The sequence below is a fragment of the Aotus nancymaae genome, unplaced genomic scaffold, assembly GCF_030222135.1.
Source record: "Aotus nancymaae isolate 86718 unplaced genomic scaffold, 86718_ANA_hifiasm-v0.15.2.pri h1tg000016l, whole genome shotgun sequence".
NCBI classification, from domain to species: domain Eukaryota; kingdom Metazoa; phylum Chordata; class Mammalia; order Primates; family Aotidae; genus Aotus; species Aotus nancymaae.
In genome coordinates, this window is record NW_026988428.1 from 55,021,199 (window position 1) to 55,048,062 (window position 26,864).

At 32.6% G+C, this 26,864-nt stretch overlaps 1 protein-coding gene across 10 annotated transcripts in view; it reads right to left on the reverse strand.

Annotated features, from left to right (window-relative positions):
* Window positions 1-26,864, reverse strand: part of SOX5 (SRY-box transcription factor 5) — a 1,022,042-nt gene that overhangs the window by 50,357 nt on the left and 944,821 nt on the right. For all 10 annotated transcript variants that reach the window (XM_064377351.1, XM_012457140.3, XM_064377349.1 and 7 more), the window contains one exon: window positions 22,343-22,489. In XM_064377351.1, coding sequence (XP_064233421.1) covers window positions 22,343-22,489 — 147 coding nt within the window. The remainder of the gene's footprint in view (window positions 1-22,342; window positions 22,490-26,864) is intronic.

Here is a 26,864-nt window from a genome sequence, read left to right on the forward strand (position 1 = left end):
TAAAAAAATAAATTGCATAAAGAATGTGAAACAAATATGTAGCCTTAGATGCACTGAGGGAATACCAATTGTCACTATAAACTTATTCCACAGAGATACAGAGATTATTCCACATAAAGTTAACAAACACTATAAAATAAATATATAGTTAAAATATATTTCATTTAGTTGGTTTAAAAATAACAAGTTTACTCTAGAAGAAAACATGTTACTGTAATGTAATTGTGTAACAGTCATAATTTTATAACATATAAATACCAAATGATTTAGAGAAATCAAACATAATTTAACAAAGAAAAAGCATTCTTTTCAATTCTAGGGCATTATTTCTCTCTCCCTACTACTTAGCTTTTCAATTCTTTGTTAAGGAGTTTTAATAGAGAACTAGGTAATAGAGGTACAAGCATCCTAGAAAATTCTATTTGTTTCTGTTTTTCTATTCTTATCCTTCACAACATGGAAATATACTCACATGTAGGTTGCTAGACCACAAAATGCACTACTGAGGACATGCGAATGATTAAACCCTTCAGAATATAAATTTCATCTTTATTTACATCTTTTTTCACATCTTTATTCATTCTCATTATCTAATTGATGATTTGATTCATTCCATACACAGTTGTCTCAAAATTTCACTTCCTTAAATATTTACCTAAATTAATTATTGATAATTAAAAATTTATTTGTTAGTTAACACATTTTTACCAGTTTAATGGCAACAGATAAGAACAGATGTGTTTATTCAATCATCCATACATTCATTCATTTAATATTTATCCAATGGTATTTCAACTAATTATTAATAGCTATTATATGCCAGGCATTAGAAAAACACAAACCAAAGGATATTTAGGCATGTAGCTTTGACGCTTTGCTTTTATGTGGTCAGTAATAAAGAAAAGAAGTCCATTTACTTTTTGTTTAAAACCTAGCTGTAGATGTAAGTGGAAGTGTGTGTGTGTGTGTGTGTGTGTGTGTGTGTGTGTGTTTTAAACTTCTTTGAGAACAGTTTGCCTTTACATTCAATATAATGTTGCATTTATAAAACACTTTGATTCTTTAATAGCCACACAATGATTGAAAAATATATATATACGTATATATAAAATTTCAGGCTTCTTCCTCTGCATGATTTGAAAACTGATTGTCCCCATGTTTATCATAAATACTCATGTGAAATAAGTAGCAGTAATAACATATGGGGATGAGTAAAGGCATTCATGAAACATGTTGCAAAATTAATCATGCTGCTGCTATTATTCTCTCTGATGAAATAATCATATTAAACTAAGTAGGGAAGTAACATGACAGCCTGAACTGCATAATGTGTGCTGTTGCTGCACCTCTCTTCCCTAGCTTGTACTCAATATTCATCTTTTCTCTTTCGTCTTCTACCTCTATGCACCGCGGGAGCCCTCTTTCACCTCTCCTATCCAAATAAGGCATTTATTTGCTACAGTTCCATAGAGGTTTACTAGAAGAAACAAAACAAAACAAACAAAAATCATGAGGATCTACAAAAAGATTGAAGTGTACCTGCTGAGCAGAACTTAAAGGAGAAAAGATTTATATTTACGTGCAAGTGTCAGACAAAGTAATCTAAGATAAAAATAACTGTAACAATCTTAAAAATTATTTTCTTAGTCCTTGAAGAATAATCCTAATCACATAGCCATCCCAACTTCTTATTTAATTAGTACGTTCCTAAAAATCAAGTCTGTCATCTTACATAGCACATAGTCTTGAAACACCTTTCCATGAACAGATGCTTACTTTCAGACTTACAAATTGCAAAATGCCTTGTTAACCAGGCAGAAACAGCTCCAGGAATTCTTTGATAGGTATGCTTTTGCTGTGTTAATGCTACCATTAGACTTGATGGCCATTTAAATGTAAGTCTTATTTTGCTGAGCGTAATATGTTCTAGCATCTCATTTGGCTTCCTTATTTGCCATTTTACACTTTTGCTTAATGTATACCTGCTTCTTTTAAAAGTAAATGCTAGTAGTGTGGCTGGGGACATGTGCTTCAATGTAGTAATTACGTATTTCTTCACATTTAATTTGCTGGCCTTTAATTAATTTAAAGGTATTCGAATAGTACCCATCATTTTATTTGTTGTTTAAGATGCCCCCTGCTCACTTTCCCTTAGTATATTAATAATTTCCTTGTTTTCTGATTTTGTTGAGTTATTGACTCAATACTGTAAATTATACATGCAAGCACACACATATATTTAAAAACAAATAAAGAATAGTGTAGCTTCTGAAATATGAATTATACTTCACATTCACTTTTTAATTTTAAAAATTGCCTTGAAGTAATCCAAATAGTCCCATACCATTCCTTTTTACATTTTCTTTCCATTTTACTATTAATTCTCCTTTCTCTTTAAGATCTCTAATTTAGCTTTTGAATCTTTCATTTTAGATTAACTCTCTATCTAACCTTTCCTATTTATTTCAAAAATGTCCTAAAAATATACTGTATGAATACAGTTTCCGTATATTTACCTAGAAGAATGTCATATTAGAAGAACTTTAACCCATAATATCAGATGAAAACCCACTCATAGACATTCCACAGAGTAAGTTTTTCTAACTATACTTGAAAAGAGGAAGAACAGGAGGAATACAAGTGTCAACAATAATGTGTGATGAGAACAGTTATAACATGAGCCAGTAGGAAATGTATGGTGTTTCAGATTCAACTTTGTTTAACCTCTGGTCCCCAGACAACTTCGAATTCCTAATAATAATGGTTATTTTGTCCTATAGTGCTCATTACAGCTGGATGATTGCTGTTATCTTTTAAAATGATTAACAGTTCTTCTACCAAGAGGCTAAAAGGAAGCATAGAGCAGTAAGAATTGACGTTAATAATCACACCAGTTCCTCTTTTTAACCTCTAAATGTAAATCTCCAAAAGCTTTTAAATGCTTTAGAGAAATTAAAAAGTTGGTTGCTCCATGTACAAGAAAATGTAATGTGTTTTTGGCACCACCTGATCAGTCCTTAAATTTATAATTACAAAGCATTTGCCATTGCTGATTTCCTGTTAGATCCACTTGAAGATTTGCATACAAACAAAAGAACTACAAACTGTCAAATGATGGAATGGATTCACAAAAAAGGTAAAACATGAGCTCACAGAACAATACAACTTTATAAAACAAAGAAACAGAAGTCATGCTGATCAAATTCTACTATCATCTTATGTTGACAATGACATTTCCACCTGAACCTAAATGTACAACATGAGCACATCAGCATCTCTACTTGAATCTACAAAGGAATTAATATCAAAAGGAAAACAGAACAATGTAACATGGTCAAAGCAAATCAGTGGCAGAAAGTTCGATCCATTGGAGTCATATGAAAGAGAAGTAAAAATACCACATGAAGGCATGGATAGCCCATTGAGGAGAAAAAACACTGATGAAAATACTAATGAAACACTGATGAACTTGAAACAAAACAAAATGAAACACTTTGACAGACTCCCAAAAAGCTCCAAAATTCCTTTTTAAAAGTATAGCTATGGCTCTCTGAGAAATTTATGTTTTCTTAGATCTTAGAAAAATTTGGTCTGTATATAAGCAGATAGACCATCTTTAGATAGCAACCTAGCAGCGTGGGAGAAATAATAGAAAGCATCATTATGTGTTAAGTCGTGTATTACGAACTCCAATTAATTATATCAAAGAGTCATTCCCAGTGCTTACATACATGCATGTACAGCTCCTATGGTACAAATCCCCAATAGTTTGGTGAACCCAGCATAACTGGCTGTTTAATGAGTAATGATAGTTACAACAGTTAACTGATATAAACCATGCATTGGTTTATATTTGGGGGACGAGTGAAAGCCAAATTGTCTAAGGCACAGAATCTTGAAGAAGGACAGGTGTGTGTGTGTTTGTGTGTTTGTATGTGTGTTTAATGGATTAGACATTAGAATGAGACACAAAGCAGGAAAAGGCTAGGGAAGCCTAAGGCAGCACCCCAGTGTTACTGACTGTAACATTCATATCATTGTATTTCATTTTATTGTGTTGTTCTCTTGAGTTGCTGATGGCAAAATAAGCAAATTTCAAATAGTTTAAGAAAGCTTTACTTTTTAAAGTGATCTGAGTACTCTCTTTACACCCATATATGTCTTGAATAGAAAAAAATTTACTAAGTACTATTAACTACTACATGTTAAATGGATAGTGGAGATTAATCAATAACTAACTTGATCAATTCTGTTTTTTTCTATTGTTTTTATTATAACATTTTAAAAGTTATTTATGTTTACATACAATGTACATACACGTTGAGCAAATGTTACTTTGACTTTCGAATAACAGAATAGGAACATTTGCACTACCAAAATGTATCCCTCCATATTTAAATCTCTTGTAATGATTTCTTCTCACTACTTGAATTTCACAGTTTTTCTCAAGTCTTCAGAATTTTGCTCCCTTTTCTTCTTGCTTTCCTCTTAGAGTTGAAAGTTTGATGTCTCTGGGACTCATTGCTTTCTACTCAGAGATGTCTGCTAACAAAGTCATTGTCAGGAACTACTTAGTACAGGCTTCCTCCTATTAATATAACTTGAGACTTTACTAGGTCAGTACATCCAAACTACAATTCTTTTCATTCCATTCATTACAGATAGGGAAAAAGGGGCAGTCACTGAAGACAAAAGGTAAAAAGTCCAAAATTAAGTAAAAATAAAATGTAAATGCAAAACTCACTTCTCCTACCCCACTTGCTTTAACCTAGACTGAGTTCCACCCTTCCGGTCAAGAGCAGTACAGTAATAGTGATATAGGAGTCGGTAAGACTTATTTAGGCAGTTAGTGAGGATAAAAGAGTTTTTGATGGAATTTTCCTTTAATAAAAAGAAGCCCCCAAATCATTTATTTTCTAACAAAAAGCAGCCTGAGAAATCAAGCTGCAAGCATAGATAAGCAAGATAGAAGCTTGCACAGGTAAATACTGCAGCTATGCCAGAAGCCAGGTACATTCAACATGGAGGATATCTCTTTCCTTCTCTTTGTTGCCATGTGTGTGAGTGTCATGGTGCCAGCCAGGTATACTCCATTTGCATAATAAAAGATTCACAGGCTACGTAAATGGCACACCTGACACCTGGTCCAACCAATCTCCTAAGCCCTATGTAAATCAAATACCGCCTCCTCAGGCCCCTCTATAAAATCAATCACATCTCTCCCCAGACTCAGAAACCCACTTGAGCATCTCCTTCCTCTGCGTGAGGAAGTGCTCTTTCTCTCTCTCTCCTTTCTTTTGCCTATTAAACTTGCCAATCTTAAACCCACTATGTGTGTATGTGTCTGCGTCTTTGTTCTCCTTAGTACAAGACCATGAACCTTGGGTATTTCCCCAGACAACGAGGCCACTTAATTAGCAATTTTCCTTTATGAACACAAAAGTAGAACAGTTGTGCCATCTACCCTGGTTTCTTGTTTTCCCCCAAGTGGTAGGTTCATTCTTTAATTTGTTCAACAAACACCTTTTAGCACTATTCATAAGAGAGTGATAGATCATGAAAGAGAAGAAATTTATACACTAGAAGATAAAACATTTTAAGGCAATGTAACTGGCTAGGAAACTTCAATAGTGAAATAAATATCATTATGATCAATCTAAAACAACGCCATGAAGAAAGAATTTTATGGGAAAAAATGTATTTCATTTAGTTTGGATTCTTTAGATTGAATTCTTTGTCAGTAAAGTGATTAATCCTTGAATTTGAATTTTCATATTAGATGTTTAATTTTTATGCCTTTTATTATGTTCTTATTCTGTGAATCCTCAGACCACTTTTTTTTTTTTGAAGAGTCTGAAAACACAAAAAGATATCAAGGGCATGAGTTGTTGGAACATTAAGTCTCAAAAATTTGCTTTATTTGATTAGATGAATTTTTGCTAGAAATTACCTAAAGATTACTTTCCCTTCCTCAACATATTCATCAAAGCAATTATTTGCCAACTATGATTGACTTAAAGTATTTTTTCCTTTTTTCTTCTCTCATAATTAACCTATTAAAGAGTAAATAAAAGGCACAGTATAGGTCTGTTTGAATACAGGAATTATACATTATACATTTTTCACATTTTTTTACCTGAGAACTTCTCCCTACACCAAAAGAAATGCTGATTTTATAATGTAATTTTGTCAGGGAGAGAGCTAGTTCTTAAAGAAGAAATAAATGCTTAAAGCCCAATACACTATTTGTTACATAAACATTTTGAAGAGTAAGTTAAACATTACAAAACTATGAAAGTATGTTTAGTGGGTTTCATAACCTAAGAACTTTTAAATTTTAAAAATAATTTAAAATATTATGTAGCGATTCACTTTTCAGGGTTGATTTTCTAACATGATTTACTTGACATCCAAATTTTACAAGTTCCAAAGCAGCTCCGTATATCTTATTTTATTCTTACAGCAAAAATATGAGATATCATCAACCCCAGTTCACAGATAAAGAGAAGGAGGTTGAAGATATTAAAAAATTTGCTCACAGTCATACCTTCAGGAAGCCTGGGACTTGAACCCAAGTCATAGAGTTGTAAGTTTAGGCAGCTTTTCAAAGCTGCTTCTCTGTTATTATACGCCAATAGGAAAATTAATCATTAATAATTTCTTTGAAAAATTAGAGTTCAATCAAGTATTTTATTTTTAATTCTGAATAATTTTTTATACCCTATAGATAGGGACCTTGGAATGCTCAATTTGAGTAATACTAGTCGAGACCCTCACAAAATTTTTATGACAATAACTCATGCAGTATTTTAACAAAGTAGCTACAATAAATTCAAGATATATTCATAATCCTAAAATTTATATCAAAAGAACACATATTTCAAATAAACACCATAAACATCTTAACATTATTCTTTGTATAGACGTATTTGGCTTTAACATAATACACATGTCAATTTACATACATTCAATTCCTTTCCAGTCACTTGAAGAGGAACTAATATTGCAAGAAATGAAGGAGAGGATGGAAAAGACCTTTAGTCCACTTACTGGCTTGGCCAAAGGCTATGAATCCATCCCCGGTTTATTTCAAATGAGTTGTGTCAAAGGTTACTCACAGGCCATTTTATAGTGATTTATAGCTGATGTCTACAAATCTCCTATGATAACCTCAATAGTGTCATTAAGGCATTCTTTGTCTTCATGGCAATGACCAGGAGAGATCTGATGTCTTTAAAGAATTCTAAGAGGTGATGACTATTTATACAGAATGTCAGTTAAGGCCAGTTTTTATGTTGTGCTCTGGAGACAAAATACTTTTTCCTCAACATAATAAAGATGCTTAGCTTGATTATATATTCTGTCTACTGAAGCTATAATATTAAATTCAAGGTATGGGTCAAAGAAAATTCAAATAAAGATGAAAAGGCTTAGAACTGAGCATCAGGTAAGAGTTTGATTTTAATTATCACAAGCTTGAATTTGTATTAAAGCTCTCACAGCACAATGATTCTTAAGTGTCTACACTGAGTTAAGCGTGTCATGATGCATGAGGAATTACAAGACTGATTTATCAGATATTCATTTAAGAAATAGTCAATTAAAATAATTAATGTGTAGTGAAACTCAGCTGTAATGCTCCTTGTTTAATTTTTCCTAGCCCATAACATTAAAAGAATACATTTAACAGTCTGAATTACATAAAAGATTTTGTATCGCAACTCTAATGACATCATTATACAAGAGTTTTGATCACACCTTTTAGACTGAATTAAAGAGAAAGAATGAGTATATTTGCCTTATATTTGATCTTATTTGAATATTGCTTTGATCCATTATACTGCCAGATAAAATCGATCTGTATTTTTGATTATTGTAGTATGGGATAGCACACACGCATGCACACTCACACACACACACCCCCATATAGAAATATATGGTCATGTACTGTACAGGAACACTAACATTTTGGTCAACCATAGATTGCTTATATGACAGTGGTTCCATAAGATTAGAATACTATATTTTCAGTGTACCTTTTCTACATTTAGATACACAAATACCATTTTGTTATACCTGCCTAGAGTATTCAATAAAGTAACATACTCTACAGGTTTGCAGTCTAGAAGCAATAGGCTGTACCACATAACCTAAGTCTGTAGTAGCCTATATCATCTAGGTTTGTATAAGTACATGCTATGAGGTCTGAAATCACCCAACGACACATTTCTTAGGACATATCCCCATCATTAAGTGATGTGTGACTATACATACATGTGATATATCCATACATACATATAATATATCCATATATATTATAAACGAATACATCTGTGTATGGGTGAGATGTTTCTCAGCCATTTTTAAGCTGGTTTTTTTTTTGGCATAAAAGGTATGCTGAAACCCCATCTCTACTAAAAATTCAAAAATTAGCCAGGCATGGTGGCAGGCACTGTAATCACAGCCAATCAGGAGGCTGAGGCAGGGGAATCACTTGAACCTGGGAGGCAGAGGTTGCAGTGAGCCAAGACAGCACCACTGTGTTCCAGCCTGGGCAACAGAGTGAGACTCTATCTCAAAAAACAAAAAAAAAGAGAGAGAGAGAAGCAGAGAAAAATAATCTTACAAAATGAAAGGAAAAATTTTCCTCCTAAAACTTTATTTGAACTATCAATTAAACAAAATAACAAAACTAGACAATATTTGTATAGGCTTGTGCCTTTCATTTCAGCATTGACTTGATTCTTCAGCAGCTTATGTAAAAGAGGTCACTCAACGATGTATTCACAGTAAACAAACTCATGAAGGTAATGAGTAAGACAGAATGCCAATTAATTCATTTATGCCACCTTAATATTGCTGAGTTTTCTACAGCACACCTTTCCTAATTTCAAGATACCTTAAAAAGCTAATTTTACAATCAGAACCAGGGCAAAAAGAGGTAAATGGTGAATACTTTATTCAAAGCATAGCAAGAGCTGGTAAGTAAGGCATGGTTCACTATAGATAATATCTCTCCAGTGATCAGTCTATCTCCAGGCTCATATTTCCTAAATCTAGCATATTTCACATAGACTGACAGGTTAAATAAGAACAAATCTTACTTTTAAATTTCATAATCTTTTTGTATAAATAATGTTCCATTTTTCTTAGGTACAATCTTATTCTACTCATACTGTATTATCTTCCAATGATCCAAGCCATTGACCTTTGATTATTTATTTTTCTAAAAGAAGTAAAGCATTATTTACATGCCAAGAATTGTGCTTGGTGCTAAGGATGATTAAGCTATAATCCCTACTCTCATGGGACTCAGCATCATACAAAGGAAGACAAGTACAATGAAGTATTATAAGGGTGCTTTGATACTATTAAAGGAGTATGTGTTTGTGCAGTGGGGTGACATACGATGTAATAGCCAATTCTATATAGAATTCTATATAGAAATGATGGTTTAGATGGATACTATACTACTAGTAGTGCTAGAAAAGAAAAGTGAAATGAACAGGACAGAAGCAACCCAGAGAGGTCTAGTGTCACAACATAGGCAAAAAGAAGTGAAATAGCATTATATATGAGAAAGTGATTTCGTTTGAAGTATACACTTCTGGAAGTGGGAGAAAGGCAGAAGCATTTAGTTTATCAGGCTTGTGAGGTAGGTAGGGCTAGACTGCAGAATGCCATGGTAAGGAGGTTAGACTTCATTTGTTAGACACTTGCATCTTTACATTTTCATTCTTCTTAAATTCACTCACAAAGTTCTACAGATGTATCATACTCAATCTTATTTCTTTCTCAAAAATTCAGATAAAATCCAGCCTTTTATTATTTTTATACTTATGTGTCTCTGTACAGGCTGTTTCCATTTTCCTTCTAAAACCTTCTAAATGTCACATCTTCTGGAACCCTTTTCCTTATTCTCCTATTTCTCCCCAGGTTATGTTACAAACTTTCTTCCTGACCTTCATATTATTCTTTGAATAGCACTTAGCATACAGTATTTTAATTGTTGGCTTATTTGTTTTCCCCCATTACATCATCCAATGTGTTAACTGTTCTATTTTTTTACTCTACAAGTGTCCAGCATATTAGAGGTGTTCAAAAGGTTTACTGAAGAATTCTCAATAGAAGTTGTTTTGACATCTTCTAAAACTAATTCTAGAAACCTCATCTATGAATAACAGTCATTACAGGATTTTTAAAAATTTATATAAATATATTGCTTTGTTTCAAGCAAAATGTAAAGTCTCTTGCTTGGAACAGATCAACAACATGTCTCTTTCCAAAGGAAAACATTCTCATCTCTCCTTCTTTATCCAATAGGAGATAACTCATGACAAGTTATATTTTATTAACTCTGTATTCTAAGTGGATCTCTCTTTTTTTTTTTTTTTTTTTTTTTTGAGATGGAGTTTCACTCTTGTTGCCCAGGCTGGAGTGCAGTGGCACCATCTCGGCTCACTGCAACCTCCGCCTTCCAGTTTCAAGCAATTCTCCTGCCTCAGCCTTCTGAGACACTGGGATTACAGGCGTCTGCCACCAGCCTGGCTAATTTTTATATTTTTAGTAGAGATGGGGTTTCACCATGTTGGCCAGGCTAGTCTTGAACTCCTGACCTCGTGATCCGCCTGCCTTGGCCTCCCAAAGTGCTGGGATTACAGGCGTGAGCCACTGAGCCTGGTCTGAAAGATATTTTTTTAAAAATCTTAATTATTTCTTTTTGTCTTATTAAATTCTCAGTTTCTAACTTTATATGCCCAAATTCTAAAAAATGTAGTCATACAAAGGTTCAAAAGTTCACCTTCACAATAGCTAGAAAACACATTACTGCAGTTAAAAGAACGTTATACAGATACAATCTCTTAGATTGTGTTGTATTAATAAGTATAATTTTGCAAAGATTGAAACAGTGAAAACTATATTACAAACTGTGATACCTAGGGTTCAATTCATATTAGGATTGAGTTATTATAACATAAACATTAATCAAGTATACGTTTGTTAAGAGCTATTTAAAATTCAGTAGATAGAGGATATGTTTCTAATGTGATCCATCCTACAGAATGGATATCTCCTTCACTTATTTTGTGGTCACTCCATAAATTAAAGTCCCAGATAGAACAAATCAGAATTCTAGTTCAGTGCGACTTAATGAATGCTAATAGAAAAAGATGAGTAAAACCAAAACAAACACAAAGTACCTACAGGTTCCCTTAAAATAGGACCAGAATCATCATTTTTTGGATAAATGACAGCGCTATTTGCATGAGAACTGGCACTAAAAATTCCATCATTTGACCCAAAATTCTTGTCTTGCCCTGTATTCATGTAAGGTTGACCTGAATATTGAGCTCCCACTGACTTAAAATGAAACTTTGATCCTCAGAAGAGTTGCATAGAGAAGTACAGAAAACACAAATCTGTACCTATTTAAAGACATTCCTGTTGCTGTCGTAATGCTTCTTAAAACATACTTCACAACAGTATTCTTTTTCTTATGTTATTTTAAGTGCTACTGGAAATACCACAAGAGAAGAATTTTTGTAGTATTTCATCCTATTTCTGGCCTCTATTTATGAAATATCTACACTGCCAAAAGTCATCAAAATTTCACAACAAATCATAACAGCTCAAATTATATAATAAAGTAGAAAAAATAAGATTCCTTGCTTCTTTAAAGATCCAATTTAAATGTAAGCCTCCCAAAGAATCCCAATACTGGCAATTGGCCTTGCAAAGCACTACAGCAGAGCTTTAATAAAATATAATTTGTGGTTTCATGAAAATGTGAGGTTCTTAGTAATATTCAATAATTCTGAACCATTGAGAATGCATGTTTCAAATTTAATATTTATAAGCTGAAGATTTCAATGAACAAAATTCTTATTTCAATATAGACAAAATTCTAAATGCATATTCAATTTTAAAAAAAGATATAAAATTACTTTGTTTCCTAAAAAAATAGTTATTCCAAATTTCAAATAGGTAGTCCATGTTTCCTATGTTCTCCAATTTTACAATACATAAGACAAGGAATGTGTGCCTACAAATTCCTTTGATAGTATTACACAGATGCTAAACAATTTAGTTAATGTAAATCATATCACTGCATCTGTTGAAGACTTTTTTCACTACATTTAATACTAATCAAGTCATACAATTTCTGGTCTTTGTTTTAAAAACCATTAAGTAAGAATGACTCTGTTCTTCAGTTGATTATTAGCAGTAATGAGAATCTATATGAATATTGATGGAGAATCTCATTTTCTTATGACATTTTGGACAAGGTCTGGATTAAAATAATCTCTATCGCTCCTTACATTAACTTTGTGCAGTTAATGCCACTTCCATATTGTATGTACATAAGAGAATGTGAAAACAGGTAAAACTAAAAGGAATCTTGCTTTATGAAATATAATGGAATAAAACCGATGTATTAAATCTTTGCATATAAACTCATCTCACTAATATGAATTGAAAATTAAGTGCTTTAAGCAAGTACATGTCTAAATAAATGATATAATGATTTTTTTTTTTTTTACCAAGAAAATAACATTATCTAAATAAATTTTATAACACCTTTACAGAAGTTTTTGGTGCTTTTTTTTTTTAAGCAACCTTTAGAGCTACTAGAAATCAATGTTAAGCAGGTAGCATTGCATGTCTGTACGACAGGAGGTATGACTTTTAAAAAGCATATACTAACTGGAAAGAGGTAGGGAAGAAGGAAGAGCGGAAAGGAAAGAGAGAGGGAAGTGGGATTAAAAAAATATATGAAAGCAAAAATCATACTAATCAGAAATTTGGGTGTTTTTTCTTATGTGACTTTGTTTACCTACTTAAAAGACATTAAGTAAAACAAGAGTTCCAAAACTCTAACGAGCACTAGTATGTAGCAATTAATAGTTTCTTAAGGTGACTTTTTTAAGATCAATACTCATGTAATAGTGTTAGTGCCAAAAACTTGATCTTGTAATTTGCTTCACATAGGTGGTGACAGGTATTATCAACTGTGTTTTCCTATAACGCTAGTGAAAATCCTCTAATGAAACAAATCTAGAAAAAAAAAAACAGGAAGTATTCTGGATTGAAACTACACTCCTCGTCCATACTTGTGGCTCTTCTTAAACTATATCTGATTGTCTCTATCTACATTCTTCTTCATATCCCTCACTTTATACACTGTGCTACGTGAGCACACATATCTGTCTACCCTGTTCACCACTATCGTCAGGTCCTAGGACTCCAACACCTCACAGGCAATTAACAAATATTTGTGGAATTATGTCTCTCTAACAGTAACACCCAGGATATGTCATTAGGGCTCAAATTCTAGTGTGTTTCTAAGGGAATGTTGTAGAAGTGCTTAAAATATTAATTAATTGACACAGGAGGTAAAAGAAAAAAATTCTTTTGCTACAAAGACAACATCATAAGAGGAAGACAATGAGTACATAATAACAACAGCTTGATAAGTAGTGTGACAGATAGAAAATATATCATTTCTCTTTAAAAGTGAATGCATTTAGAATATAATTCAAAGTCCTGAACATGAAAAAATCCTATGGGATCTGGTCTTTCTCATTTTCCAACATCACTCCTTATCATTCTCCTTCATGTTCACTGCACTTCAGCTACCCCAGCCTTTCTCTGAACCTTGAATTTATCACCCTCATTCACATACTAGAGTATTTGCAATTACTTTCCCTCCTGTTTGGAATATCCTTTCCTTAGACTTTAACAGGTGTCTTCTTTTTCATGATTTCAGAGAGGGCTTTCCTTAAAGCTCTCAAGAAGATTCCCTTTCTTGTCCCCAGCACACTATCTTTGACCATGTTTTATTTTCTTCATAGCACTTACCAGGTACAAAATTATCTATTTGTTTAATTGCTCATGGTTTGCTTCTCCCCATTACACTGTAAAATTGTAGAGAACTACTGTTTTGTTTACAGCTGTAGTTCTACTGGCTTGACCTAAACTGGATACATGATAGAAATAATATTTGAATCAGTGAATGGTAGATGTAAACATAGGGTGCTATAGAACACTAAAAAGGGACAGTCCTTTTAAGAACAAAAAGAAAAAAGAGCAGAGCTAAGAAATACAAACCAACTCTGTATGATATTGTTTGGGCTCCTGATTAAACCACACATGGAATCAGAAGAACTTTAAAAAAGTGACCAAATGTACTTCCATTTTCTATCACTTGCAACTGAAAGAGAACTGACTAATATAATTGCTATTCAGTGAAACCACAAGAAAAAGTCCTGGAAAGATGCTTTCAGTTCTCTTAAAATAAGAACATTGTGATATTAAGACTTATTCTGAAATACTACCTGTTGGGTAAAATGTACACTATTTGGGTCATGAGTATACTAAAAGCCTAGGCATTATCACTAAGCAATATATCCCTGTAACAGAACTGTACTTGTACTACTATATTCATAAAAGTGAAGAAAATAACAAAAAAGACAACGCCTGACGTCTGAATGTCTGAATAAGACAATGCCATCTCATTTACTGGTGGGCTCCTTGACATTGTGAGACTCTAGACAGAAGCAAAATGACCTTGTGACTGGGTAATAACTGTCTTGGACTGAATACCTTCTAGGGTTCCTTCTGACTTAAACTTTCATGCCTCTATAAATAAAATATCTTATACATTTTATTAAATAAATACAACTGTTGAGTACTTTGGATTTTTAACTTGTCTTCAGTTTAGAATGTTACATATCTATTTTCCAACCCTCACAGCTACCTCTGTTTAGTTAGTATAATGCTTTCTTTCTGCTCTCCATTTTGTAATGTTTAAAAATTCTAATAGTATTCTTTGTTCTCTCTAGTGGAAAATATAGATAAAATCGATTGAATAATTTTGCATATATACTATTTCCCATCAACCTAAATAAGATATCAGTAATTGTTGTCATTTTACAAACAAATTTATACTTTGAGGCATCTCTGTAAGAGAGGATCATGAAAATTCTTATTTTATGAATAAGCAAGAATGTCTAAGCAGCATATATTTAATAAAGAGAGAGAACCAACTCTGACATTAAGAATAGTCCTCCTTAGTTTCACATATCAAGTCTTAATTCAAACAGTTCCAGTACAGGTGACAGCTAAAGTGATAAAAAGGAGTTGATTATCGACAGCTCCAAAGGAGGCAATGATCAATAATTTAGCAGAGAAAACAAAATACTTCAACTATTTTAAAGTATGCTTTAGGAATTCAAAATTATAAATGACTCCCCCCAAAAGAGAGTAACTACAGAAATGTACTTTTGCTTTCTCAGTCTGACATAATAATGACTTAGCATTTTCAGCTATGATATTGATTGAGATTTTATTAGATACCTGTATATCTAGACATTCTTTTTTATTGTTCTGTTTTTATTTCCCTACTTTAACTGCCTGCTGTTTTTGATCACAATGCTTCAAACACACAGATTTTTAGACGGTGAATCTACTTTGGGTTGCACCTATTTTAGAGTGCAAGTTTCCCTTAAAAAATATGATTCTGTGGATCATCCTGAGTCTTCACATGCTCCATATCCCCTTCTTTCCCCGTGGTTTGCATTATTAAAAAGCTTTGACATGGCTCATCATGCTGTGTGCATGAGACAGGTTCCTGTCAAAACAAAGTCAGTATACTGGGATACACAGCCAGGCTGGTAGGATTCAAAGGACATTACCTAAATCATTCTGCATATTTTGCTTTTTTGTTTAATGCTGAGATTACAACTAGGCTCTTTTATAATTTTTATTGTTTTTATGGTAAAAATGTGACCAACCCCCAGATTTCTGCGTCATAAGAATATATCGCCTAATGACCTATTTGGACATTTAATACCACAGAGCTCAGAAAAGCCTGTTTAAGTACCTAGCTGTTTGAGATTTCCATCAACTGAATAAAGATGAAAAGGAAAGGAGGAGGCTCATCACAGGGGTCCTGTTGACAACATTTCACTTAACTTATTTCCATTTAGCAACACAGAACCACAAAAAGAAAACTATTTTATTTAAAATGACAGGGTGACTATGTTATATCCACTGTAAATATGTCCCACCCAGGAAGTGATTATAATGATAATGGACTGCATTTGCAGTTTAACTCTACAGGGTGATTCTTGTTATACGAATTCACCTCTTAAGTATATGACACATCCATATCACATCTCAAAGTCTAACAAAATAGTTATTTCACAGACACTGAAATAAAAGGGAGAGGGGAGTTTTAATAGCTATTTAACGAAGCATACAGAGAAATTTATTGAAATTCTAGCATTTAAATGATATGCCAGATACTGTTAAGAATAGAAATGGTCAATTTAAATGTGGTTATAATTAGCTGAGGCTAATATCCCTTTCCATCCTGAACTTGTGGGAGAAATGAAATCTACAAAGTACCAGACCCAACAGTTTCAGGATGGATCAGTGATGTGATGCTGATACTGATACATAGAGATAAATGGCAGCTCCTCTTTTATTAATACTACTTCAGCACTATCGATTACTTAGAAATACTACATTCACAGACCAGTTTTAGTCCTGTGTAGTAAGTCATGATTGAGATTTTAACCTGAAAAGCTCTCAGAAAGTCAAATAGTAGTATTCTGAAACTTTACATATTGGAAATAAGACCTCTAGAAACTACTACTCAAAATTTGTCATGGTCAGATGAAATGTGAAAAATATTAAATGAAGTTATAGTTATGTTGACCAGTGCTTTTTGAACTTTTCACCATGGAAATATTCCTGTGGAGGCTCTAGCACTTCCTAGTCCATTTCAAACATATGAAGTCTCTTTGTTGTCTTGTGCTTTATCTTTAACAGATGTTTTTTGTCACAGTATTAAAAATAATGTTTCTATACTTTGTGTTAGTGGTAGGTTGTGATTATGCTGTATTTGCGCTTTTGTATACTGCCTTTTTCCCCACTTGGCATTATAAAACACTTGTCTCAAATTACCAAAAATGCTTTCATTTCCCAAATCTCCTGTGAGAACTAATCCTCAGTCAAGATGAATCTTGATTATCCTCTGATTTCTCATACTACTAGCATATTGCTAAGTAATCTTGTGTGTATGTGTACCACAAATTGTGACTCATAGTATTAAACTACAAAATTCTACCCTGCAGATCAGTGTGTACTGATATAATGTTTACTTGATAGCCTGAAACTACGTGATTGGTACCATTTCAGCAAAAAAGAGGTTGCCTAAAAAATAGGAGTCATCGGCACTGCTGATATTACTAACACCAACACATGGTACCACGTTGGGCAAAATCTTTACTACGCCTTTGAAAGAGGATCAGATAACAATAAAGTTCCAGTTCTTGTTTCTCAATTTGAAGGAATATTATAAGGATATTGCAGCTTAAAGACTCTGATTGTGTCTGGTCAGCTGGAGGTGCTACTGCTGCGCAAATGGGAACATCACCTCCAGAAGTACTCAAAAAGAACAAAAAATTGATTCGGACAATCTGTGTGCTCTTGCCATTGATAGAAATACAATTGTGACTTGGGGTATGACTAGGGTCATAGCAAGGTTAAAAGAAAAGCACCCAGGAATTCTCTCTTGTCATCGGCTTTTTAAAGTGACTGTTCTTGGCTGCTGCAGGCAATATGTAAGTTTCCATCAAATACCAAGGGAGGCTTAATAGTAATTACAAGTTGCTCTTAAGATTTTCCAAGAGGTAGCTACTTTTACAATGGCAGAACACTTAAAATGTGAAGTTCGGACGTTTAGCACACCTGTAGCATTTGAGGACTTCTTGCTAACATAGAATTATAAGCCTATTCATAACTAATAATTATATGAGCTGTGTATAAAACTGAGTCTAAATACTCTTCCTCCTAAAGGAACTGTCTGAAGCCTGATACTGATTCCATTAAATTTAAAAGAAATAATTTATTTTTAGAAAACAAATGTATCAAAAGATCAATTACTATCACAAAGCAAAGGTCATCTAATTCATTTAAATAAATATGTGGTGCAAAAATGACAATCACTGAATACATTGCACATTGGTTCATTCGGTGGCAGAAAGTTGAACTATAAACAAATGAATTAAAACATTTGTTAAGGCTATAAGCAGATTCAAAGCTTCAAAGCAATGTTATAGTATATGTGATTCAAAAGCCAATACTGTTTAACAATATCTCAATTAAATAATTTTCTTTAAAGTGAAAAGGTAGAATTACTTTTATAATTTTGATTAAACTAGGATCTCCTGTCACAAAGTTCAAGGTTTTACATTTTCATTCAGACTTATTTACCAACATTTAGCCATGAACTTAGCTGTTAGGACACACATGAGCAAGAATACTATCTGTGAAGAACTAAATATATTCACTTTTGTGGGTCAATGAAAAAAATAGCTCTGGAGTAAGATCCAAAGGGGAACAAATCAAATAATTGCTAAAGAGACAAGTGTACAAGTATTTAGAAATATTTTATTTTAACAGCTGAGAAAATTTTAAAAATCTGTCATTGCTCTTAATTCTGTATCATCCAGTCTTTGGCAAAATAGACCATGGGGGAAAATATATATATATTTGGCTTGTGACTAATAAAACCAAGGCATTGAGAAAAGAAAGAGTAACTCATGACATGTCAGGCATTAATGCAAACAGTTCACAAACAGTAAGTTCAAGGACCTGTAACTCAAGAAGCAACACTATGCATGTTCTTGAATGCAGACTTTGAACAGACCAGATTTCTTTTCGTGTTTTCACATTTACAGAACATGATTCCACTGTGCCGTTTTCAGAGGTTCACTGTGAGTCCTCTAAAGGTTTCTTTATCATTTAATATTATAAATAATTATGCTCCTGGGCGGCAGTTCAAAGCCCAGTACAGCACTCGTACAACACCACAGGCAGGTCAGGGGACCTTTCTCCAATTCTCCTCTCTCTGGTGCTGAGGACAGACAAAGTGATATGTCTGTCATACGCCATTACCATTAGAACAGAATCTTGTTCTTTTATTACAACTGAACTCTGCCAGATTTCTCAGCAGGAATGCTAAGTGAAATCAATGTCTTGGATTTCCAGGCTGAGCTTGGAGGTCACAGCCACTCTATCATTTCTCAGCATTATCCTTTCTCTCTCGCACACACACTCCCCAAGCCTCCAACTGGCACACAGCAGATTGAAAACAGCATGCATCAGAGGACTCATGCTGTACAATTTTACAGTCTTTTGGAGCCCCCTCCTTTCGATTCCCCCCTTCCATTTTTTTGCAAATTGCAAATAAGTTTTGTTTGTGTCCTTCTCTAGAGTTCTGAGTCAAAGGCAAAGGCATACCCAGGAAGAAAGGCAGGCAATACAACTCAGAGAACATGGTTAATTTTTGACAGCTATTAATAAGATCATTATCCTCACATCATCACCTGGATAGGACTTATGATTCCATTGTTCCAAATAGCAAATGTACTTTTAACTTAAACCATCAATTTGGTTTATGCCAGGTAGGTATGTAGACAAAACAAAATGCTTTAATAAAATAATTCTATTTTATGGTAAGACAGACGTGAAAATGTGCCAATAAAACACACAGAAAATACCCCCAAGACATTAATAATAGATTGCCTAAAAACATAAATGTGATAATAAATGATAGCTATTATACATGAATAAAATAGCTTTGTGAAGTCAAAATGTTTATTATGCTATGTATAAATGTCAATTCCAAGCTACACGAAAGTAAATTCATGTATTGTAATGGGTTCTCTTTATTTACTGTATGTTGTATTTTTTTGGCCATGTTCTTCATTAAAATGACACCAGTATTACTTATTGGTGTGGCTATTTTCAACCCACTACATTTTACTGCTGAGCTAAAACACAAACACATTTAAGAAATCTTTTCTGATAGTTAGAGTGGTTGTGGACAGTATGCTAGAGGGCACTGAGCATAGAAAGGGCATATTTTTATGAAATCATTGTTGTTATTTGAAAAGAGGCACTTTGTTCTTAGTTAGACCTTTGTGTATTTTACAATAATTATGGATGGACAGAAGTACAACACCCACTGTTTTCTTAAACTTTATAAGATAGAAAATTCATAAAGGCTCATTTTCAAAAAGTAATTGAATTTCAAAGAAGAACTATAAATATATTTTTAAATAGTGTATAATCATGGCTATAGAAACACAATCTACTTTTTCACTTGTATTAAATAAACAGAGGTATATAAAACCATAGGGTGTGGCAGATTTCTGACACTACTGAAATAATCATTCTCTTTTGAACAAAGTCTATAAGGCTCTATGAATGTATAGAACTATATAGCTCATAAAGCAGTTTCTTAATCTTAGTGAAGCAAACCTTCAGTTACATTAGCATTTTCCCTTGTTACCTAATAAAAAATCATTGTAGCAACTGCTCAATAAACATTTGAATGGATAAATGACTGAATGGACAAATGAATAGATGCATAAATGGATGAGGCTGACTGACATCAAAAGCTTCATGATGATTTATATAAGTAATCTGGTGAGAAGGTATCAATGACAAAAAGTGATTGTAGGTGTAAGAAAAAAATCTATCAGCCATTTAAAAGTGAGCTACATATCCTAAAATTATAAAGTGAAATGTCCTGATGTAAAGCCTCATTATGAAACATGATGTGAAATTACATCAATAAATCAAAGAAAACAACGGAGAATAATATCTCACAGATGTATCTATGTGTGACGATGACTATGTTGCTACAGCTATTTATTTTATTGAAACTACATTTTTTTCATAGGTAATATATTGAAACTTCTGGTCCACAGAAACACTAAAATTATCACTGCTTTAAAATTAAATTTATTTAATAAACGTTAAAATTATTAGCAAGTTTTTAAAACTTATGCTGTTGTGATTATAAAGAAGAGCAGACTAGACCTTAGATATACATTAAGCACAGAAGATGCATGGTCCATTAAACAGCTGAAATAGATCTTCAAAATGGCATATGTATACTCCTATTGTCAATGTAGTATATACAATAATTTTCATTATATATTTCTACATCCTGTTGGAAAATCATGGTCTAAGGTCCTTGTCCAGGTTAAGTTATATTCCCCAAAATATTTTTCTTTTAATAATATGGAAAAGGATTGGGGAGTTCTAGGAAGATCGAGGCTGGAGTGCCCTTTTTCAAATGATTGATTGATCCTTTCTCCTTACTGATTCACTCTCTGGAACATAAAATAACTCCAAAAGACATCCTGACAGAGCCACCAGAGTACTAGAGAAAGACGTTTTTAGGATTCTTGTATTTTTCTCTTTTAATATTTTCTAATCCTTTTCTCTGCGTATTTCAACGATTTTGACTATTCTTACCCTGTTATGCTTTAGACATTTCAACATGGCATTCATGGGATGGTGAATAGAAGCAATTTTCTAGGTAATTCAGAAAAAAAAATATTTTGCAGGTAAACTACCTGTGTGAGCTTTCTATTCAACATTTTCTAATAGAATCAAAATATTTTGTGGTTGTTTCTCTAAGTATTCTCACGGAATGTTGCTTTATGATCACTTTCTTCTTACTTCTTGCATGAAAAGCTTAATATATTTATACTATATCATTTAAACAAGATCTTAATATAAATACAAACTTAAAATCATTTTTTTCTCTCCTTTTAGGCCAAGAAACATACATTATTTGACTTTTCCCTGATCCTTTTCCATGTGTTCTAATGTTTTCTTAGCTTCAAAAACAAAACTACTTCTAAATAGCCTTACTCTGACACTACTATTATCTTCATTTCCTTACATGATAATTTCACCGGGAGGGTGATTTATCTAAAATTATATTTATACTGTACCACATTATAACAGTCACGGATATTTTTAAAACAGTTTCTGTAGGTCCTAATTCTACTCATTTTTTAAGGTCTATTTCAGTTGTCCCTTCTCTGGCAAACTCCTGCTGGGATCTCTCACTGAAGATAATCTCTGCCACCCAATATAACTTCCAATGTACTTTATCTGTAACTTTTTATAAAATTTATTTTGCATCATAGAATATGGTTATTTGGCTATTTTTATAAATATCTACATAATCAGACTGTAAGCTCCTTGTGTATAAGATACCCATATGATAATCTTTTTTATCTCTCACATTTTCTACTATAGTTATCAATGCATGCATATCGAATAAGTGAATAAATGATTAAATGTATGCAGATAAGTTTACATGCACACTTGTTATCCTTACTTGATTCTTACCTCCTTATACACCCAGAGTTTAATCAAGCTGCTGGCATATAATAGACATTTAATAAATACCATTGAATGAAAAATAAAACTAAGTGGCAAGACAGTGGCTTCTTCAAAAGGGTACCTTGCTTTTGGGTGGTGGGCTGTTTGTGCTCTTGTCTGTGTGAATGCTGGTAGGAGATACAGCAGCACCAAGGTTGCCTTGGGGTATGCCTGGCAGCTTCCCTCCTGGAGATACCTGCATTGCAGCTAGCTGGGCAGCATATAACTGCTACAAAAGAAAAAAATAGAGAGAGAGGGAGAAAGAATACTATGAATAATAAAATAAACGCACCTTTCAGAAAGTACATATATTCAGATGTGGTATTTTTCCTATGGGCATTTTATTTAGTGCACTGGAATATTTAAAGCAAGAAACTGTCACCTCAGCTTTCATTACTTTTTGGGGGAGAAATGACAGATACCACATATAAGTGATCTCATCTTCAGTATGTCCAGGGACTCAAAGCAAATAACAGCCATCCATATTTACTTTATTCCAATGTCTATGGAAGGCAAGTATAACATATTATCTAGTTAAGAGCTTTTTATATTCTACTTTAAATTTACATAGTGTGTTACAAAAGGATGCTTCACATACACAGTAATTTTCTTACTGTCCACATTGGTTCAAGCTTTGTATGCCTCTTTCTTTGATTTCTTGAAATGGGCACCCAAAACAATTTTTCTGAGGGTTAGGTGGATAGAAATACAGAAAAGGCAATAAAAGGCAATGAAAGGCAATGAAAAAAAAATACTCAAAAAACATCTGGTCAGTCTAACTACATTGATAAAAATTAACTGGATGCTTGCCAAAAGTTCACTTTACTTCATTATATATAAATACAGACAAATCTCAAATTATCTTGAGGTTTAAGGTTTTAAAGAAATCTACCTAAAACATATATTCTTCCACTAAGTCATTACTTCATAGTTCTTATTAAATAAGCAATAAAATAGTCCAAGTAATTAATAAAAGAAAAATTTTACTTTGATAATGATAGCCATATGATATATTATCCTAAAATAAGGAAGTTGCTTTAAATTCAAATATTACATCAAGTATTTAGATTACTATTCTTTTCATCTTCCTTTCGCACTTGGTTAAAACTTTAAGTAACTACATAAGGAAATAATTATTAAATAAATATATATTTAAATTATTAAATAATTATACATTTATTATTAAATATACAAATTTTACATGCACACACACATTACAGTTTCTTATTTCTCATTTGTCTTGAGATTCCACAGATAGTGTTTATAATGCAACCTTGAATTTCTATAAAGAAGCAAGAAAAAGACCTCTCAAAACTTCTATAAAGAAGCAAGAAAAAAACCTCCAAATAGTTATCGGGATTATCTTAATTTTTTTTCCTGAAAGAGAAATTCCAAAAGACAAAATTGCTCATGGTAAGCCACAGATCTTGATATGCAGTGTCTCTCTATAAATAAAATAATGAATACTGAAGACAGCACATATTTACATGAAAATACACATAAGTCTCCAGATACTATAACCTAAATAAAAAGACATTAAAATTATCGATAAAAATTATGGCTTATTTTTATGCAAAGTAATATAAAATATATTCCAGAGAAAAATTGAAAAAATGAAAAAATAATTTTGCATTATTAATAATTGTCTAATAAGGTTTTTATTGTGTTGGAATACTTATATCTTTCCTATCCCTGCCAATTAGGAAAAATAAAAATTATTGTCTTCAATTACATAAACATTAAAAGAATAATTTACTTCAAAAATGAAGACTTGAGAGTTTACTATTTAAAGAAAAACGATCCGAATTGATCCATTTCCTCCACCTGTGTTAAAAATCTATGCGTTATATCCTGTAATATAAAAATCACTTTTTTTCTGTCATCATTCTAAACTACTTACAAAGTCTTTAAGAAAATAACCAGTTATCCTAGGATATCACTTTATGTATTAAAACTCTGTCCAGTAGAATGCATGTACTAATAATGAATTTTAAAAATATATGTATTTTCACAAATTAACTAGAAAACTATATTACATTTTGTGCATTTCATATTGTATTGTATTCTTATCTTTAAAAATGACTTCACTGGATATTATTACTTGATGATAAAAATTCCTACTACTGATATACACTAAAAATGAGATTATTTTATAATTACTAATGACATGGAACATTCTAATATCTGTGGGTAAAGGAAATGTGAAAACAGTTATTCAAAATTTAATTTTGATTCTTTGAAATATTGACAAAATTATCGGTTATTTATGTTATTTAGATATTTAAATAGCTTAACCAAGTATTCATTAAAGGTGATTTAATATTTAAATATTAGGCACCATAGACAGTCATAATTTCAAAAGAAATATAAGAACTACTATTAAAAATACAGTATAAAAACTCTAAAATACTTTATTGAATTAAAGGACTTAAAGGATGGAGGTGACATATATTTAGAAATAAAAGTCATACATATTCTTTCCTCATTCAAATAAATGCACTTTTACCCTTTTAAATATGGAATTAAGGTGTATCTGAGTTAAAATGTCCTAAAAGAAATGCTTTTGAGTTGAAAGGGAAGAAACATTTGTAAAGGAGATAGAGTTAAATACGCTAATATTTCTATAATAGCAGTATCATATCATTTGCCTTGCTTGTATTTCTACAGAATACAGAGACTTAACGTAATTTATGATGAGATTTTCATGAGGCTGCTATTCAGTTTGAGAATGGTTAACATTAGGGTACTTTTCTCTCCCCCAAATTGCCCATATTCCCTTTTTCATATTTAGCTTCTGTGCAAAAGGACAAATTTTAAAATTACTCTTCCCCAACTGTGATCAGTTTTCCACTATTTCTACATCATTGCATTTTCTACCAAGCATATCAAATATTCCTGGTTTACCAAGGTACTGAAGCACATTTGTTGCCATATATACGTTTTCTTAAGTTTCATTGTAATACAAAAGCAAAATTGACCCTTGTCCTAGATAATTTAATTTGAGTATGCACAGATAAGATCAATCAGGAATTTTAATACTGCTGGATTCTAACTTGGCCATTCACAAGTTAATACAAAAGTTCAGTAAACTCAAAGAAGCTGACAATAATTCTTCTACCTGTCTATAGGTGTTAAGAGTGAATAATTTTCTTAAAATGCTGCTGTGACTAATTTTAAATCAAACTTTCAAAAAATTATGCTCCTTTTTCTATCTATTAAAATATGTGTAGTGATTGATTTTAAAACAAAGAAGCCAAGAAATGATGAACAGTTTCCTTCTTTTATCAAATGTTCTTGAAGCAAAATCAAGTCTAATAAAAGGTGTCTGCCCTAAGAGAAGTCTATAGTCACAGAATCATTGGTTGATCTTGTAGAGTGGGAATGGGCATGAAATCTAGTGAGTATTAGAAGGGCACCAGCACTTTAAAGGATGAAGTAACGGGAACTGGAGAACTATATAACCCACTTATGTTTGTATGCATGCACACATGTATGTATGCATATCTTAAAGCTAAAATCTGGTTAACATCTTTCTTTAAACAATGACAGATAAAACCCAAAGTTGAACATAAGGTATATTATGATGAACGTACCTTTATGATAGTGAAGTTGTTTAAAATATCAGAAACAAACAGATGACACTAAACAAACCGATGACATTAAACATAAAAGACTGAGCTAAGCCAGGTTCGGTGGCTCACACCTGTAATCTCAGCACTTTGGGAGGCAGAGGCCGGAGGGTTGCTTGCGCCCAGGAGTTTGAGGCCAACCTGGGCAACACAGCAAACATAGTGGGACCTTGTCTCAAAAAAACAAAACAAAACAAAATGGCAGAGCTGAAAGAGAACACAGAGAGCACTAATTTCATTAGTTTAACCAGACTCACAGTATTTTAGCCTTGCAGAATAACTTGACTCTTACCCTGAAACTAATGTGTCAGGGATTGGATGTGATCTCTAAAACTTCACTACTCATCAGAGCTTTCCAGTCTTTCTATTACTTAAAATCTTGCATTCTTATTCTCTTTTACTACGCCACACTTATACCTCCTTTAGACAAGGATTTTTTAAGGAAACAATTACAAATGCTTAGGTTAGAATCTATTCTTCATTACTTCATGTATTCCTGGTACTCAAAGTTCATATATATTACATACATATATATAAATATAAGCAACTCTCATTTTTGTCCCAAATTGCTCTATAATCTAGATTTTTGTCTCTTCAGCATTTTAAGCTCCTTTAAGGACCATGGTTTCCACTTCTAGTGGAAAAGTTAAAAAGCAAGAGCTTTGGACACAGGCAGAACTGAATTCTAATTGCAGCTCTTAAGCCATGTGACCTTGGGCAACTTCTCTGAGCCACAATTCCTTAATCCGTAAATTCAGGGATAAATGAAACTGACCTTATAAAGGTACTGTGAGACAGGAATCACAAGATGTGTACAAAACACTTAGGAAAGCGCATGGTAAACAATGCCTGATCAATAAATGTTATAATTATTAATGGATTAATTACACAAAGTAAGAAACTAGGCAATATATATGTGCTGACTCCGGACTGTTATTGGTATAGTAGAGGAGAAAGAAAGTGTACAAACATAGT